The sequence below is a fragment of the Odocoileus virginianus genome, chromosome 4, assembly GCF_023699985.2.
Source record: "Odocoileus virginianus isolate 20LAN1187 ecotype Illinois chromosome 4, Ovbor_1.2, whole genome shotgun sequence".
In the NCBI taxonomy this organism is placed as follows: domain Eukaryota; kingdom Metazoa; phylum Chordata; class Mammalia; order Artiodactyla; family Cervidae; genus Odocoileus; species Odocoileus virginianus.
In genome coordinates this window covers 86,395,711-86,412,385 of record NC_069677.1, presented here as the reverse complement: position 1 = coordinate 86,412,385, position 16,675 = coordinate 86,395,711, and the positions used below count along the sequence as shown (strand labels likewise).

Here is a 16,675-nt window from a genome sequence, read left to right as displayed (position 1 = left end):
AGGTACCAGGCAGACCCCCAACTTTTAACTCTCAGAGGCTCTTATGCCTTTCCCAGAAGAAGCAATGAAATGAGAAATCCACTGTTCCCACTTCTTTCTCCTGAGCATGTCTTTTGAACATAACTCAAAGAAAGAAAAAAAAAATTTTTTTTATTCAAGGCTGTGGTGCTCCGTAAGGTAGTTTGAAAAAAAGAGCCAGGGAAGAAATTACATTATACCTCTCATTTTGATTATTTTATTTCCTCAACAACTTTTTTAAGAAAAATAACTCAGAGTTAATATCAGGAATCATTTTTCAAATTCAGCTTCCTTTTAAAAAAAATAAATAACAGCCAGCTATAAGTCATATACCATCCAGTCCCCCCACTTAAAGTGTACAATTCTATGGTTTTTATGAGACCATCACAATTGGGATCACTTCTAAAAAAGTGGCTTTCAGGACCTCTCCTGGATCAGTGTAGGTTCGGTCCAGTTTCCCCACTGTCTCTGTTTCTGCCTGCGTTGCCGTATGGTGAGAATTAAACCAAGAGTGATGTCCAGACACTGTGTCGGACTTTGAATCATCAAAGCACGGATGATATGAGGCAGAACATTATGCTCATTATCGGAAACTTGCTCAGCCACAGAGCTTCAGATTTTAAAGAGCTTCTCTATTGTCGAGTTAACCCCAGAATCTCCAAGCATTTTCATCAGTCCCTGTTTGTTCCAGTGAGACAGATCCTCCATTTGTGTTTTTGAGTCCTCCACATATTTCCCGGCATTATGTGCATCTCAGTCCGCTCACAGGGCAGGCTGGCCGGCTTCCTGACGTGGCTTGTGTTCCAGGGCGGGGAAAGAACGCTTGGCTGAGCCCCTTGGGATGCGCCCTTTCCACCCTGCTGGTCTGCATCCCGCTGAGATCCCCGCTGGGACAGAGGATTCCGTTTGTCCAGCATCTGATGTCCCTGGCCGTCGTAGAGGCGGTGAGAACCATCCCTGGGTACCAGGTATGTGCAGCTCCTCACTGATACATCCCTGCCACGTATGCGCATCTCCGTTTAGGCGTGTTGGTAGTGTGTGTGTGACTGAATGGCTGCTGTTTGCGGAGCCTCAGCCTGCTTTTTGTAAAGCTGGCAGCAGAGAGCTCCTAGAGTTTTCAAAGCGCCGTCAGGATGATAGCTGCTTCGGGCCTGCTGGAATGTGTTCATTTCCCAGAATTTCCCTTCTGTGCTATTAAGAGATGTGTCCACTGTCCTAGTAAAGGCATGCCTTTCTTTTCCTTTTCTTTCTTTTTGATTGAAGCACATTGGACTGGATGAGTCTATTTATCCGTGGTGTTTTCTGGTGAAAAGGGGCCTAAACAAACCTCGGGCACCCAGTCTGTGTGCCTTAACTTCACAGTCATGGCAGGAGGTGGGTTCTAGGTGGCCCAGTTCAAGGTAGTGTCTGCTCTCAGGTCATTCCCGGGAGGGCACAGGCAGCCTTGCCCAAGCCACATCCCTCAGGATGGAAAGGCAGTAGGCCACTAGACAGCTCTATTTCTGTTACCCAGGTTGACCATTGGTACTTCACGGAGACTGATAAACTCAGTATCCTCTAATCAGTCAGTCCAGTTCAGTCGCTCAGTTGTGTCCGACTCTTTGCAACCCCATGGTCTGTAGGCACGCCAGGCCTCCCTGTCCATCACCAACTCCTGGAGTTTACCCAAACTCATGTCCATTGAATTGGTGATGCCATCCAACCAGCTTATCCTCTGTCGTCCCCTTCTCCTCCTGCTCTCAATCTTTCCCAGCATCAGGGTCTTTTCCAATGAGTCAGCTCTTCACATCAGGTGGCCAAAGTATTGGAGTTTCAGCTTCAGCATCAGTCCTTCTAATGAACACTCAGGATTGATCTCCGTTAGGAATGACTGGTTGGATCTCCTTGCAGTCCAAGGGACTCTCAGGAGTCTTCTCCAACACCACAGTTCAGAAGCATCAATTCTTCGGCTCAGCTCTCTTTACGGTCCAGCTCTCACACCCACACGTGCTGTGATCTGACTCAGTAACATGCATCGCTCCTGTGTATCTCCGTACTGTTCTACTCAGGACGTTGCTGCCTGACTCGGGTTAGTGCAGGGCCGCCCTTCACTCTGGAGCTGGGGCTCCTTCAGGAAAAAGAGCCCCGAGAGCATTCACCCCCACCTCTCCACCCTCCTCCCTGAGATTTGATGGTCCCCTGTGCTGTGGTTATTGATCTTGGGATAATCAATTTAATTCCCATGATGGGCGTCTTCAGAGTGTTTCTGATGACGGTACACAGTGATGAGGGAGAGGAGACTGAAATTCCTGTGTTCTTTAGGTCTCCTTCCTCTAGCCCCGCAATACTAGCAATACAATATACTCCAAGTATTGCTCCAAAGAGGTGATTAGCTGTCTGAAAAAGAAGAGAACATGAGACTCCCTATTCTATCCGTTTCTAGAATATTCTGCTCATCTTTATGTTTTCTAAGTTGGACCACCTCTCCCGGTCCCTTTGTGTCTTGAGACTGCTTGATTAACACGCAGATTTTCCTTTTAGGATATCAATTTGCGAGTGAAGTGGCCCAATGATATTTATTACAGTGACCTCATGAAGCTTGGTGGAGTTTTGGTTAACTCAACACTTATGAGAGAAACATTTTATATACTTATTGGTAAGTTTTTAAAGCCCTTACCCCCAGAATTTTTAGATTAATAGAAATAAAATGGCTCACACATGGCTCCATTGAGGGGAGTAGATTATCATCTGGGATTTCTTTTTCTTTGGGCTTTGACTTATAGAACACAGTATGTGTACAGAACAGGCCAGGTGGGTAGAAAGCCTTTCAGAAGGTTTGTACCTCTGGCCGTGGAAACCGCCACATGGGTGTCTCATCAAACAGGCGTTTTCTTACACCTCTCTACACTCCTGCTTCCTGTTGAATTAGAAATGATGAAAATATCCACTTCGTTACTTGGTAATAAGAAAAGAAAAGTTAGTTTCAAGGATGGGTGTCCTTGCATTCTTAATCTGACCTTCCCAGGCCATGGAAAAGTTGCCTTCTTTTTGACCTTCAGAAGACACTCCAGACTGGTCAGGGTGAGGTAAAGATTCCCCGTTTCACCTCAGCACATCCTCATCAGGCAAGGAGCTGGATTCAGAAGCCGTTCGAGAAGTTCCTAGGTGTCCGTGGTCATCCGAGCATCACCTTCTCCCTAATGCCCAGAGGAACTGGAGTGGGGTTCAGAAATCAGCAGTGGACAGAAAGCGTGTGACAGTGTGTGGGAAGTGCCAGCCAGAGAAGACACGGCGTGTTTCCAGCGCCGCTGCCAACTGGCAGTGTTATTCTAGGGAAGTTATTTCCTCCCCTCCGAGCTCTGTCTCCCATGTGTAAATGAGTAACTGGGCTGGATACAGAGGTTCCGAATGGGGACAAATGATGGCTTCAGGGAGCTGAGGAATTCTCTGTCAGTGAGGGGGAAACGAAACTTTCTTCTGAGAGGATCCGTAGCTTTTATGGATGTCTTAAGGCCGAGGGAGGTGGGCAGGGGGCACAGAGGGCATCTTTGGGGAAAGATTCAAAAAGTCACTATCAGTGGCGCCTGCTGGTCCTTAGAAAGACACAGCCTAAGTTGACAGCAGTCCATGTGGCTCTTTTCCCAGGACCGTCCTTTTTCTGGGTACAGGGGAGCTTTTTCGGTGCTGTATACGCGTGGTTGAATGCCTTATACCGGCACAGGTACTTTTGCTGTTGTGTATGTTGTTGATAAAAGCACAAACGAACGAACAACTACAAATTCTTCCCTGCTTTTGTAGTTGTTTGTTTTTTCCCAGGTGTCATTTACATTGGTTTGTATTTTAGTAGCCAGTATATGTTTTAAAAATAATAATAATAATCTGGGGTCAGACAAGCCTTCCCTTCATACCGAAAACAGCTCAGAACATTTACCAAAAAGTACTGTTACTGTGAATGCCATTGTTCCATCTAAGACAAGTATTTGGGGAACTTTTCTTCTCAGAGGCCCTGGAAAAATGGTGGGCTCACTGCCTAGTTCTTGCAGTATTTCACTTCTTATTGAAGCCCTCTTTGAGGTTGATTCAGGGCCCTGCTGAAAACTAAGTCTCAGCTTTTCCTAACCCCCTCAGCCCCACCCGGCAGAGCACAGTGGTGTTAAGTAACGAAAGAGATAAGCCGGTAACTCTGTCCTGAAGCCTTGGTTTAGGGGCCTGTGAAAGAGCCACTGAACATGGGTTGGCCCTCTGCCAACAGCGTAACCCTAGCACCAAAGACTTGCAAGGATAAAGCATTAAAAGATGTGTTTGGGGTTATGCCATGATCGAGGTTGGAAGTCTCTGAATCCAGAGTTTACTCCTTAAGACCTGAATAAAATTCTTTATTTTCAAGCATGTGTTCTGTTATTCAAGTAGAAAAAGAAACAAGAGATTCTATTTTACATCGGGTTCAGCCGCCGAGCTCCAATTCTTGGCTAGACCACAGGAGGTATCATTTCAGAAGCAGCTCTGTTTTGTCCTGTTCATCCCTTTCTGCTCAATTGAATCCAGTGCTTTTTTTTTTCCAACTAATGTGTAATACGTTTGGAATGACTCTGGTTTGATGAGGATAGTAAGGGAAGGATGAAAAAGGAAGATGAACTCTGAGATGTAAGTCCTTCTCTAACTACTGGTCAGAGACAAGGAAAAAACTCAAAATGAGGAGAAGGAAGCAGCAAGTTGAGCATAAAAGCTGTAACTTTTCTCCAGGTGGTCGAGAGAGACATGTGATGTCGTCAGTAGATTGAACTCCTCACCTTGTCAATCATTTGTTTCTGTCTAGGCTGCGGATTTAATGTGACGAACAGCAACCCTACCGTATGCATCAACGATCTCATCACAGAATACAATAAAGAACACGGGGCAGAGCTACAGCCCTTGAGAGCCGACTATCTCATCGCCCGAACGGCGACCGTGCTGGAGAAGCTGATCGACACGTTTCAGGACCAGGGGCCCAATGGCATTCTTCCTCTCTACTATAAATACTGGGTACACAGGTCAGTGCTGGCTTGTCTGCATCCTCTTAAAATCCCTTTGCTAAGGCAGTAGTTTAACATCTTAAAGTGAGAAACTAAACCCGGGTCTGGGTAATCCTCTTTGACTGATGGATAAACCTGGGGGATACCACCTTGAACAAGTGAGCATCGCCAGGAATGGGGACCAGGGCAATCCCGTGCCTCCTGGTGGGATGTGCTGGGAAAGACACCGCATCACTGAAGACTTTCCTGCCCCAATGTGTGTTTAAACTGAGTCTGATTATGAGGCAACAGGCAGATCTTAAAATTGTGGAACATTCTCGGTAACTATCATTTTTCAAAGGGAGACCTCCCAGCCTCAGCCTTACCTGGGAACTTTGTTAGAAACACAAACTTCTGTTTTTTGTTCCCGTGTTCAAATTCTGTTTTTCTCCTTTGCTGACTTCCGTTTCTTTTATTAAGACTTTTTTATTTGGAGGATAATTGCTTTGCAGTGTTGTGTCGGTCGCCCCCATACGACATCTGGGTTGTGTGCACGCCTGTGTGTCCCACGGGTGTGCATGCGTCTCTCCCTCGTGGGCCTCCCCCCACCCCCGCTCCTGGGTGTCGCCCAGCACCAGGTTGAGCTCCGTGTTACATAGCAGTTTCCCACTAGCTGTCTATTTTACATATGGTAATGTACATGTAGAAATGCAAATTCTTGACTCCTCCCCTGAGGCTGGGGCCCAGCAGTTCTGTTTTAACAAAGGCTCCAGCAAGCTCTCAGGCACCTTAGTTTGAAAAGCATTGATGTTGACCAACAGGGGCCGCTACCTTTTAGCAATGTCAAGGTCTTAGAAACAAAGAGAAGGTGGGAGATTTTTGAGATTAAAGAAGACTCACGAGGCATGACAGCTGAATGCAATACGAGATTCATAATCAGATCCTGGAAGGGAGGGAGTACCCACAAAAGACATTAATGGGATGATGGGGACATCTGCACAGGGACAGATATTCAATAATGTATCAAGATCACATTTCTTGAGAGTGATAATGATATTCTGGATTTAAGAAGATCGTTCTTATTCTTATACATGCTGAAATATTTAAAATGTCATGATGCCTACAATTTATATTTAAATATCAGGAACCCCCGCCACCCGCCTCAACTGTGTGCACACACACACAGAGGAAAAACCGCAAATATGGAAAATGTTATCAGTTGGTATAAGTGGAGAGGGCATATGAGGTTTGCTGTACTATGTTCCCCCTTTTCTGTAGGTCTGAAATTCTTCAAAATAAAAATGGGGAGGTGCAGATTCTATACTTTTAAAACTGTTAAGAAGGCTATAACTCAGTAGATGCATTTGGAAAAATATTGAAAACAAGTAGAATTAGCATGCGTTTAACTTATAATCGATGCACCCCAACTTGATAAAAGTCTTCTTTGCAGAACAGCCAGAAAGAGGCCAATCTCATCTCAGCCAAAAAGCCTGGAGGGTTGCAGTGTTTCTTTAAAGTGCTAGAGGGTGAAGGAAGTGGCGCAAAAACATCCTCCCAGACATTCAGAATTAGGAGTGACCGTGTTTGCAAGAGAAGCAGTTCCTAACTTCCTGTTGGACTTGGTTATTCTGGTACTCACCAAGACCGTTCAGGCGGGACCAGTGAAAGGCAGCGCTCAGACCCAGATGCATTTTCACTTCCCGCAGCCCAGCCTCCTCTCCCCCCCAGCCCCGAGTCCTTTCCCATAACGGATGGTTACTTAACTAATCATCTCAAGCCGCTGCTGCTTCTCACGGCGTCCCAGTGACCGAGGGCTGTTCTTCCTTTCCAGCGCTCAGCAAGTCCGCCTGGGAAGCGCCGAGGGACCAAAGGTGTGGATAGTTGGCCTGGATGACTCCGGGTTTCTTCTGGTCCACCAGGAAAATGGTGACGTGGTGACGGTGCATCCTGACGGCAACTCCTTCGACATGCTGAGAAACCTCATTGTCCCCAAACAGCGGTAGTCCCTGCTGGGGACGGACAGACAGACAGACTGAAGGGCAGAAGCGAGGCGGGAGGCTTCCCCTTGGATTTCTGCCGCCTGGCCTAGCCCGTGGAGCCGGAAGGCTAAATCAGAGTTGTTGATGATTTTTTTTCTCCCTCCAATTAACCTGTTCATTCTTAAATTTTGTTCGGGGTAGAGGGTCAATCACTGGTAAAGACCTGCCATAGATGTGAGATTCGTTCTCCCCTCTTCAAATTGGATGTGTTAATTGGCAAAAAAAAAAAAAGTTTTTACATGGAAACAGCAATGGAATAATTCACATTTTCCCAGTAGTGGAGATCTTTGTGCGTGCGCAGTCAAGTCTGACTCTTTGCAACCCCGTGGACTGTAGCCCACCAGGCTCCTCTGTCCATGGGATTCTCCAGACTAGGATACGGGAGTGGGTTGCCGTGCCCTCCTCCAGGGGATCTTCCCGGCCCAGGGATTGCCTCTCCTGCATCTCCTGCAGTGGCAGGTGGGTTCTTTACCACTAGCCACCTGGGAAGCCCAGTGAAGATCTTTATCCCTAGACTATTAAAAAAAATTTTTTTTAAGGCCCTGGTCATCGGTGAGTTAGGAGTATGGTAACACTGTTTACAAGAATCTGGGGAGGTGTTTCCTATAGGAACATACACTGGTACTTAGTCATCATTTTTTGTTTGTTTGTTTATTTAGTGGAGAAAAGAGAAGGTAGATTTCTAAGCCTTATTCTCAGCCTGGTGGTTTGTGGTCCAATAGCAATGCCTACATGGCTACAGAGGCACCCCTAGCTGCTTTGGTTGTGATGACCTTGTAGAAGGAGTCAGCTAATTACTTTGACATTAATTAATGAGCTTTCCTAAGTTTAAATTGACTGAGTATTCTGCCGTGATGGGATCAAGTTCAAGATCCGTAAAGCATTGATTAGGTAATTGCCTGGACGTGAGGGTGGGCGATTTGGCTCCAACAGCTGGAGGTGAAGTCTTGCTCTCGTACCACACGCAGAGGAGGATTTGGAGCTTTAAGCCAGCTTCGGGCTTGCTTTGAAATAGAGAGCACGCCTGTAGGACTGTGCAGTGCGCACAGTAGAGACGTACAAGGCATTTCATTTGTGAGTCACAGTTTTTTGCCCCCTTTTCACATTGCCAAAAAAGAGTTATTGCTATTGTATACCATCAGTTAAGAGCATGTGTGTGTGTGTGTGTGTGTGTGTGTGTGTGTGTGTGAGGTCTTAAAAGATGTTCAAAATCTGATGCCCTATGAGTCTCCGTGAAAGAACAAAAGAAAGGAAGCCTTTTGATATGCATTTTCTATTTCCAGATGTATTCCATGCTTTTTTCCATGTAACTCCTATCTCCACTGAACTTGAGACTCATACACATTACTTTTCAGCCTGAAGAGGCCACTTTTTGCCCGCTTTTCTCTCTTCCTGCCAGTCCCAACTGAAATTAGTGGAAAGAAAAGCTGATGAGGCTCTCAGCTTTGAACAGAAGCCCCTTATTGTGCCCTAGCACTGTCTTTCTCCAGCTTTACCCGGTCAGGCTAACTCCAGAAAGTTTGTGGTTTTCAGTATAAAAATCTGTCTACCTTTAGCCAGGCACAGGCAACCCCATAGAAGAAAAAAAATAACATGTTTAGTCAAGTACACTACCCAATATGTGTGTTTTGGAAATGTAACTTGAAAAGATTTCAGAAGTCATTTTTTGCAAATAAGGCTTCAACTAGAATTATTTTTCTTAACAAAACACTCTCTCCTAAATGCCCAAGTCTAAATAAAAGTTTGAAGTCCACAGCACCCCAAATTTACCAAATGGACTCACCCTGGAGAGGGCATCTGCAAAATATCATGAAGAAGAAAGTTCTCAGGCTAATGTTGCAAGTTTGACTTCTCAAACTTTGTAATATAAGGCACGCCATCTCTCAGAGCTGCCATCGTTAACTTTTTGCATTTCTTTGGGGGGTTATTTAATGAAAAACATGCTATGATTTGTTTTAAGCTGAAGTCCTACTCTAGACAGTCTGCTTTAGGGAAAAAATAATGTTATCATTTAATTTCCTTTTGGTAAATTAAAACTAATGAAGTGTGGCCATGTCACAGCAGATGGAGATGCTCTGGGCGTATCGCTTTGCCCCTGTGCTCTCAAGACTGTTCTTATTTCTTACTTGTGCCGACACCCAGTTGTCTTGAGGGAGGCAAATAGACTTGGAGCAGACGCTGTGTTTTGCATAAACCTGACTTTGCCTCAGATGAACCAAAGACTTTTGAAATTCTGCTTCCTATAGAACAGCAGAATAAAGGCATTTTGCTTACCGCTGTTAGCATTAGGAAAACTTGCTACACCGCACTCATCAATTTGGGTGCAATTTATGCACCCAGCGATCTAGGATCTCAAGGAGCTTTAGAGTCTTAACGAGAAACTTTGCGTTTTCCTCTTAATCTTTAAAACACAGCACCTAAACTCAGGATTGGCATGTGCTTTGGGGATATTTGAATTGTGCCCTTGTGTAGAGGCTGCGCATTGAGCATCTACCAGGTTACGTGAAAGGCAGGAAGGACGTCAACCCCTTGGGGCTGGTAGCAAATTTCAGAGGAACTCTAGAATAGGACCCAGCAATAGCTGGGCTTCCCGTGCCCCCCTCCCCTGCCCCCACAGCATTCCTTGGCACTGGTCATCCTGGCAGCATGTACAGTGCTAGGGCACATTCGGAAGGATTTGTGTCCCCCGGGGGCTCTCTGCTACAGCATGGTGACTGCCTGATGTGGGAGCAAGTCATCCAAGGGGGGGGGGCACAGGCCCACACGTGGGGTACCACGCACCCCCAACCCTACCCCACCCCACCCCCTCCACACACGGGGAAGACTACGTGGGCACCCCTCACCCTAGAATCTGGGAACCAGGAGAGAAGCCAGCCGCAGCTGACCGTTTCAGAATGCATAAAGGAGATGTTTTGGGCTTACATTCTGTAGATCTGTTTGGTCCTAATGGGCAAAGAATGGAGAAACCGGTATTCCTAACTACTATGCATATTTGAAATAAAGCATTAAACCTCTGCATTTTTAGTTTTTCAAAGACTCATCTCTGAAACGTAATTACTTTAAACCGATGCCTATAAAAAGCAAGCCTACCAAAATAAACTTTGAGACTTTCTCTGTAGTTTGGGCTTATTTTTTATTTTTACCATGTTTCATTTGTCAAAATAAGCAATTCCTTTCGGTTACAATATTTTTTATTCATATTTAAACATTTTAAAAAATAAATAGTTTTACATCATAAGGAATAGGTATGTGTAAGTATTAAGAAGCTGGTTGCTCTTTTAAAAATATAGTTGTGGAAAATGTGTTATGTATCATACAAAAGAGAAGTCATATTACTCCAAAGAATGAAAGTCAGCAAACCCCAAAAGTTCAAAAAAAATTTAACTAAAGTGAGAAATACATTTAATAATGTAAATTTTTTAGTTTAAAAATTTTAACAACAAATACAAGAACATGTTCTGTTCTTGTTCAGTTGTTCTTCCTCTTTTGTGAGAACTACTTGACTTTTATCTCCACAGTTCTTCCCCAAGATTTCAACCTTATTTATCATACTTAAGTTTAGGAATAGCTTGAATAATGCATCTTCGATAACTCAAAGAGCTACAATTCACTAAAATTTCCACAGTAATTTTATGGAATTTATTTGAACTTTTTCTTTTATCTGTAGCAGCCCCCCCACAGTCTACCTTAACCATCTTGAAAGTGTTAGTCGCCCAGTTGTGTCCAACTCTTTGCGACCCCATGAGCCTGCCAGGCTCCTCTGCCCATGGAATTCTCCAGGCAAGAATGCTGGAGTGGGTAGCCATTCCTTTCTCCAGGGAATCTTCCTGACCCAGGGATCAAACCCGGGTCTCCTGCATTGTAGGCAGATTCTTTACCGTCTGAGCCATCATAAACTACAGTCGACTTTATACAGGATTCATTGATGGAGTAAACCTCTCCCATCCTTAGGACCCAAGGGAGGAAGGCATGGCCATTGGACTTAGTATGATCAAAGGGGTGGGGGTGAGGGATCAGAAAATACAGGCTCTTGCAAATTTCCTCAGAGCAACACTTCACACCCTGTTCACTTCTCTAAAGGTATGAATGGAATGGCTTTTCTAGAAAGGGCTTCCAAGAACATAAAGGAATTCCTTTCCCTTGGAGGCCCAGTGGAAGGAGGGCCAAACCGGTCTTGAACTGGGCTTATTTTTGAAATCCATTTCATCTGGCATTTTTTTGTCAACATGTTAGGAATCACTACATTTTTCTTTTTTTGTGAAAGACATGCATATTTATTAACACACTTTCTCTTCCAGAGCCTCACAAAAGTCGAGAAACAACATCCCCAAGCTTAAATGTGCAGACTAAAAGATGGAGGTAACAATGTCAGGTTGCGTAGTAACTGCCCTGCTAACTTTGCAGAGTTGCTGTCCGCCTGGAAGCCAGCTTGCATGGGAATCTTCCTTCATGTTCTAGATTATGAAAACTGCAGTGTTTGTTTAGGCAAGGAAGTTTTTCCTAGTACACATTTTATTTTTCAAGTACACATACCCTCATCATTAAGCCTATTTATGTTAAGGTTTATAAATCTGTAACGCTTTTCTTTTCTGACAGTAACATTTGGTCTTAAACTGCTCCAGAAGTCCTCACAGTTGTATTTATTTATACAACCCCCAATGATTAATAACAAGATAGACACAAACGCATTTTACGATACTTTATTGAAAAATGTCAAGTGAAATCTCCTGCTCATCAAACCTGCACCTTCCAGGAATCTCGGGTTTAATTACGGGTCTTGACAGCATAAACAGTACCCCAGGCTTATTTTGTGTCTACACTCAGAGCAAGCTGCTCATGAGGTATGGCTAAGCGCAATGTAGAGGTGTACGCACTGGATTCTTCTGACCTCGCCTCTTCACTGCAAAACACATGTTCCTAAATTTGCAAACTGTACCATAAGGCAACTGAACCACCCCAGGGAAGCAGACAGGTCCTCAGAGTGACACTGGCTGGGCGGCAGGTCTCTCACATTCTGACAGCAGTACATGTAGGTGCACTCTGATTCTAGGAACATTGAGTTGAAGACATTGGGGAACAACCTTTCCACTCTGAAAGGTGGACACAGTTTCCTAAAAGTAAACCATCTTTGAAAAAGCAGCAAAATGAGGGAGTGTTTATAGTGAGGAGCAGATTGAAAAAGTGTGGTTCAATGCACTGATCCACTTCGGAGCCATGACGGGATTTTTAAAAGTGAAATCTTGAAGCAAAAGTATAAAAATAAAAATTAATAGGAGTTTATTTTAAAAACACTGCTGGTGCTTTAGAAAAAGATTCCTGTTTACCTGTTACACATGACATGTTCATATGGAGTTTTCTTACTCTGTAGAAAATGCAGAAAATGCTGAAGACGTGTACATCATTTTTGTTACATCCCTTTAGCATGTTTTCTTCCGCGAGGCACAGTCCATTGACAAGTTTCCATATTGCACATGCAATTTAACTAACTTTATTAGCACTACTGGTAGCAAACACGAGCCTAGGGTTTACAGGTCTGTGTGGGCCAGAGGGACTTTGCTTGTCATCATACTTGACAGGGGTAGCCAATCCATTGGGCACGGAAATCATCCACCTGTCACTCATAAAATATCTGGCTATATATATATATTTTTTTGCATTTAATGCCTATTCAATATATTCTGAAGGTGCTATTCTCAAGAGTTCACGGGGTTAGGAGGGAATAAAAACTTTGTGAATGTACTTGAGAAGCACACCCACATTCACCCCCTTGGTCTTGGCTTGTCGATGTTTGTATTCAAGGATTAAATGAAAAGAACAACGTTTTATGAGACTCATGAATGACTTGAATACTGTGGAGTTGTCGTCCATTCAGGGAACTTAAATCATCAATTCTGCCTTAAGAACCTAAAATGGGCAATGAACACAGGAGGCTTCCCGGGCTGGCCCATCTATCTGACCATCTTCGGGTGGGGTGATCTCCGCAAAGTGGAGGGTATCTGGAGATGTTATAACTGCTCCCCCTCCCCTCCAAAAAAGCGCTTCTGTTACTGAGCATCGGGGGGCGCGCAGGCCTGATTTCAAGGAGAGGAAACCAAGTCCTCCTCAAGGACGGAGTCGTTGGGGCCACCCCTGGGCGCTCGCCTTTTCAGAAAATCCAGCTCTCGGAGAACAAAAGGTCGGGCGATCAGGGTGTCCCCGACGTCGCCGCTTCTGTCCCCTACACGGGCGTTTATGGCATCTACGGTTTAAAAAAAAAAAAAAATCTAGAAGTCGGCGGCGGAATTCTAGTAAAATAGTCGTCTCTGTATAAATTAATTTAAACCGTGCATACACAGCTCGGCCCCGTGGACTCGGTGAGGCGGGGAGCCCAGGAGGGCGGCCTATGGCTTCTCCGCGCGGGCGGCCGGCCCGGGCGGGTCACCTGCCGTTGGTGATGATGACCGAGGCGCCCAGGTAGTGCGGCCGCGGCGCGCCGGGCGGCGGGGCGGCGGCGGGGCCGGTGGGGCCGGGGGCCCGGGCTCGCAGAGCGCCGCCCGCCGCCTCGGGGGCGCCGGGGCCGCAGGCCAGGCCGGGGGCGCCGGGCGCCGCGCCCCCCAGCGGCCCGCGCCGCGCCAGCACGCGGTGGTAGTTGAGCAGCACCAGCGGCAGCTGCGCGGGCGCGCCCGGGGGCGCCGGCGCGCAGCACTCGGGGGGCGCGCGGCCCAGTGCCAGCCGCGCCCCGTCCCGGGCGGCCTGCCGGGCGGCCTTGGCCGGGCCCGGCGCCGGCTCCTCGCGGTAGTGGCCGCAGCTCGGGAAGCTTGGCGGCGGCGGCGGCGGCGGCGCGGTGTCCTCGCCGAACCTGCGCGCGGCGGCGGGCGCTGCGGGGACAGGCGACACGTTAGACGCCGGCGCCGGGGGAAGGGGGGCCCGCCCCAAGCGACAACCCCCCGGGGGACCTGGGGCCGCCACCCGCCCGCGCCCGCCAAGTCCAATCGCAAGATGCAAGTGGCCTGTTCTAGGAGCCGCAGGAAGCAGTGAAGAGAAACAGGTGGACGTAATGTTAGTAAGAGCCTTGATTTAATGCCACAGAGCCGGAAGATTAGTTCAGTGTGTGAGCAGCATAAACAGCAGATAGGGCGGTCTTCGCTTCTGCCTTCCAAATGCGGGGCAGACGCTCGGACCACCTCTCACCACTGGCCACCCTGGGCTGGTGGCCACCATGCTGGACAGCGTTGGCCTGGAGGCTTCCCTCCCCCGGCCCTGCTCTTACCGGGCCCCAGGCTGCCACGATCTGTTTTTTTTTTTGCTTTTCCCTCAGTGGGGAGGGTGGAGTGGTAATCACCCTGCTCCCTTTAGTACTGCCCTAATTAATGTCATAACCAGCATCACTAATTAGATGTCTGGAATCAGTTAGCTCCCCTCCCCTCTTTTAAACCTTCAAACATCCTTTGTCTTCCTTTAATATCAAAAAGACTAGGAAATCAATTACAAATTGCCCCAATTAGCACCTTTGGTCCAGTTTTTACCAACTGTCTGACAAATGAAGTGGTTATTAACCTCTTTCACTTCCAAAATTGCAATTAAAAAAAAAATCAAATACTGTTTTATCTCATTGGTCAATGCCCCCCCACACACACACAAAAGTAATTCTTTAAAGTCCCGTCTCCAGTGGGGAACAGTTCCAGCTGTTAGGACAATCCCTCTGCTTTCTCCTTCCCCCGGCTGTGCCAAGGAGATCCCCGCTGTGGTCATCTGGGGGCCCAGGGCACTGATGGGTACTGGGAATGCACATCTTAGGCCTGAACTGCCCTGGTTGCTGGCATGTTGCTTTCTGAACAGCTACTTCTGAAAAACATGTCCCGGTAATCTCCGAGAATGTCAGATTTCTCCCGGATCTAGCCCTCTTGTGTATCTCAAAGGCTTGTGAAGACGGGGTGCAGCACACAGCAGGAAGTTTGCCCAGCAGCTGGAAGAGCTGCAGGGCCCGGCCTGCCTCCAAGAGTGAAGCAGAGGAGGGGAGGCCAGGCAGGTCCCTCGTCGGGGGCTTGTAGCGTCCAGTGGTTAGGTCTGGGGGGCAGCTAACCCTCAACCCCCTCCTCCTACCCTCTGCCTGGGGCTGTCCCGGGGAGGAAGCAGCGGTCTGGGCCTGGGGGCAGCCTCCGCAGAGGACATCTGCCTGGCTGTTCGCTGGATGGCCAATCATGTCTGCCTGCCAAGCCCTGTGGTAGGTATGATCCACGCAGCTTGTGCTCCCATCTTACAGATGAAGAAACAGTCCTGGAGGACCTGTGCCATTTGCCTTAGGGTGGGCATCGGCATTTCTGTCCCCGAGCCCGTGATTTTCCACCACGGCTTCCCATGCTTTGGAAACTGGCATGAGAAGAAAACCAGCAGTGTCCCGTGCTCATGTTGGGGTGGAGTAGAAAGTAACCATGAAATTAATACAGCTGGGGGTCTCGGGACCCACGTGCTGCGCTGCTCAGTCGTGGCCAACTCTCTGCGGCCCCACGGACCATACCCCGCCAGGCTCCTCTGTCCACGGGATTTCCCGGGCGGGAATACCAGAGTGGGTTGCCACTTCCTTCTCCAGGGGAATCTTCCCGACCCAGGGATTGAACCTGCATCTCTTGTGTCTCCTGCCTTGGCAGGCAGGTTTTTTTTTTTACCACTAGCACCACCTGGGAAGCCATTTAGGAAAATCACGTTGTCTCCCTTTCAGGGAGTAGAGGGGGTCCGGGACTTTTATGGAGGGGGGCCCAACAGCCTGTCTCCACCATCCCTGGTGCCCACAAGGCACAAGGGCGTGGTCGCAGCCTCAGGAAGCGCTTGCAGTGAGGGCGGGAAGGCATGGTCACTCCCGCTCAGAGGCAGAAGGAGCGGCGTGTTTGCCCAGAGCCTGGGCATCCTTTCTCCATCTGCCACCCACCGCCACCGCCGTCCACCGTCCTGCCCGCGCCCCTCGCGTAAACAGGACCCACCTTCGTAGCTTGGCATCAGGCTGTGCCGAGCAGGGTTCACCGGTGGCTCGGAAAGGCTCTTAGCCGGAGACGGGCTGCCCGGCACTAGGGGGCTGGCGTAGTGCCACTGGCACTCGCCGCCGGCTGGCAGGGCGCTCAGCAGAAAGCGTGCCACCTCACACGGGGGTCCCTGGGGCTGCCCGAACTTGGCCGGCAGCACGGGCTTCTTGCCGCTGAAGACATGAGAGTCCAGAGGGAAGGGTCCGTAGTGGTAGGAGAAGGGCAGGCCGTAGGACGGGGCGTACAGAAGGTCGCCGCCTTCTGAATGGAGCTGCTGTTCTGGGGGAGCCGGGCCGTGGGCAGGGGGGCTGGCCCTCCAGCTTCCGGGCTGGCTGCACTCCAGTTTGTCCATTTGGAACGAGCCGTACTGCTGCGAAGCAAAGACGACGGATGACAGGCCCGCCGGGGGCGGGGGCGCTGGCGGCAAGCTGCCTACTCACCCCGCGGTGCCGCCCGTGTCCCAGGGCCACCAGCGCGGTCCCACCGGGGACAGGTGGCCGGCTGACAGCCCTCCGGGGACCCTTCCCTGCGTGGAAAAGAGATCGCCTCACCCTCAAGTGACGACACAAGCCACATGCACCTTCAGAGAGCTTGCAAAAGACTTTAAAAAAAAAAAAAAGACGGAAGTGTTTCCACTCCAGACAAAAACACT

General features: G+C 48.2%; 2 protein-coding genes across 5 annotated transcripts in view; one reads left to right on the top strand and one right to left on the bottom strand.

Moving 5' to 3' along the window:
* HLCS (holocarboxylase synthetase) overlaps nt 1-10,045 on the top strand; it is a 212,777-nt gene extending 202,732 nt beyond the window's left edge. For all 4 annotated transcript variants that reach the window (XM_070466967.1, XM_070466968.1, XM_070466966.1 and 1 more), the window contains 4 exons: nt 826-986; nt 2,539-2,653; nt 4,814-5,027; nt 6,820-10,045. In XM_070466967.1, coding sequence (XP_070323068.1) covers nt 826-986; nt 2,539-2,653; nt 4,814-5,027; nt 6,820-6,991 — 662 coding nt within the window. In that variant the 3' untranslated portion in view covers nt 6,992-10,045. The remainder of the gene's footprint in view (nt 1-825; nt 987-2,538; nt 2,654-4,813; nt 5,028-6,819) is intronic.
* A 3,991-nt stretch (nt 10,046-14,036) lies between these two features.
* The window catches only part of SIM2 (SIM bHLH transcription factor 2), a 46,538-nt gene continuing 43,899 nt past the window's right edge, over nt 14,037-16,675 (bottom strand). The window contains exon 10 of the mRNA XM_020870856.2: nt 14,037-16,393. Within this exon, the coding sequence (XP_020726515.2) occupies nt 15,749-16,393 (645 nt within the window). The 3' untranslated portion in view covers nt 14,037-15,748. The remainder of the gene's footprint in view (nt 16,394-16,675) is intronic.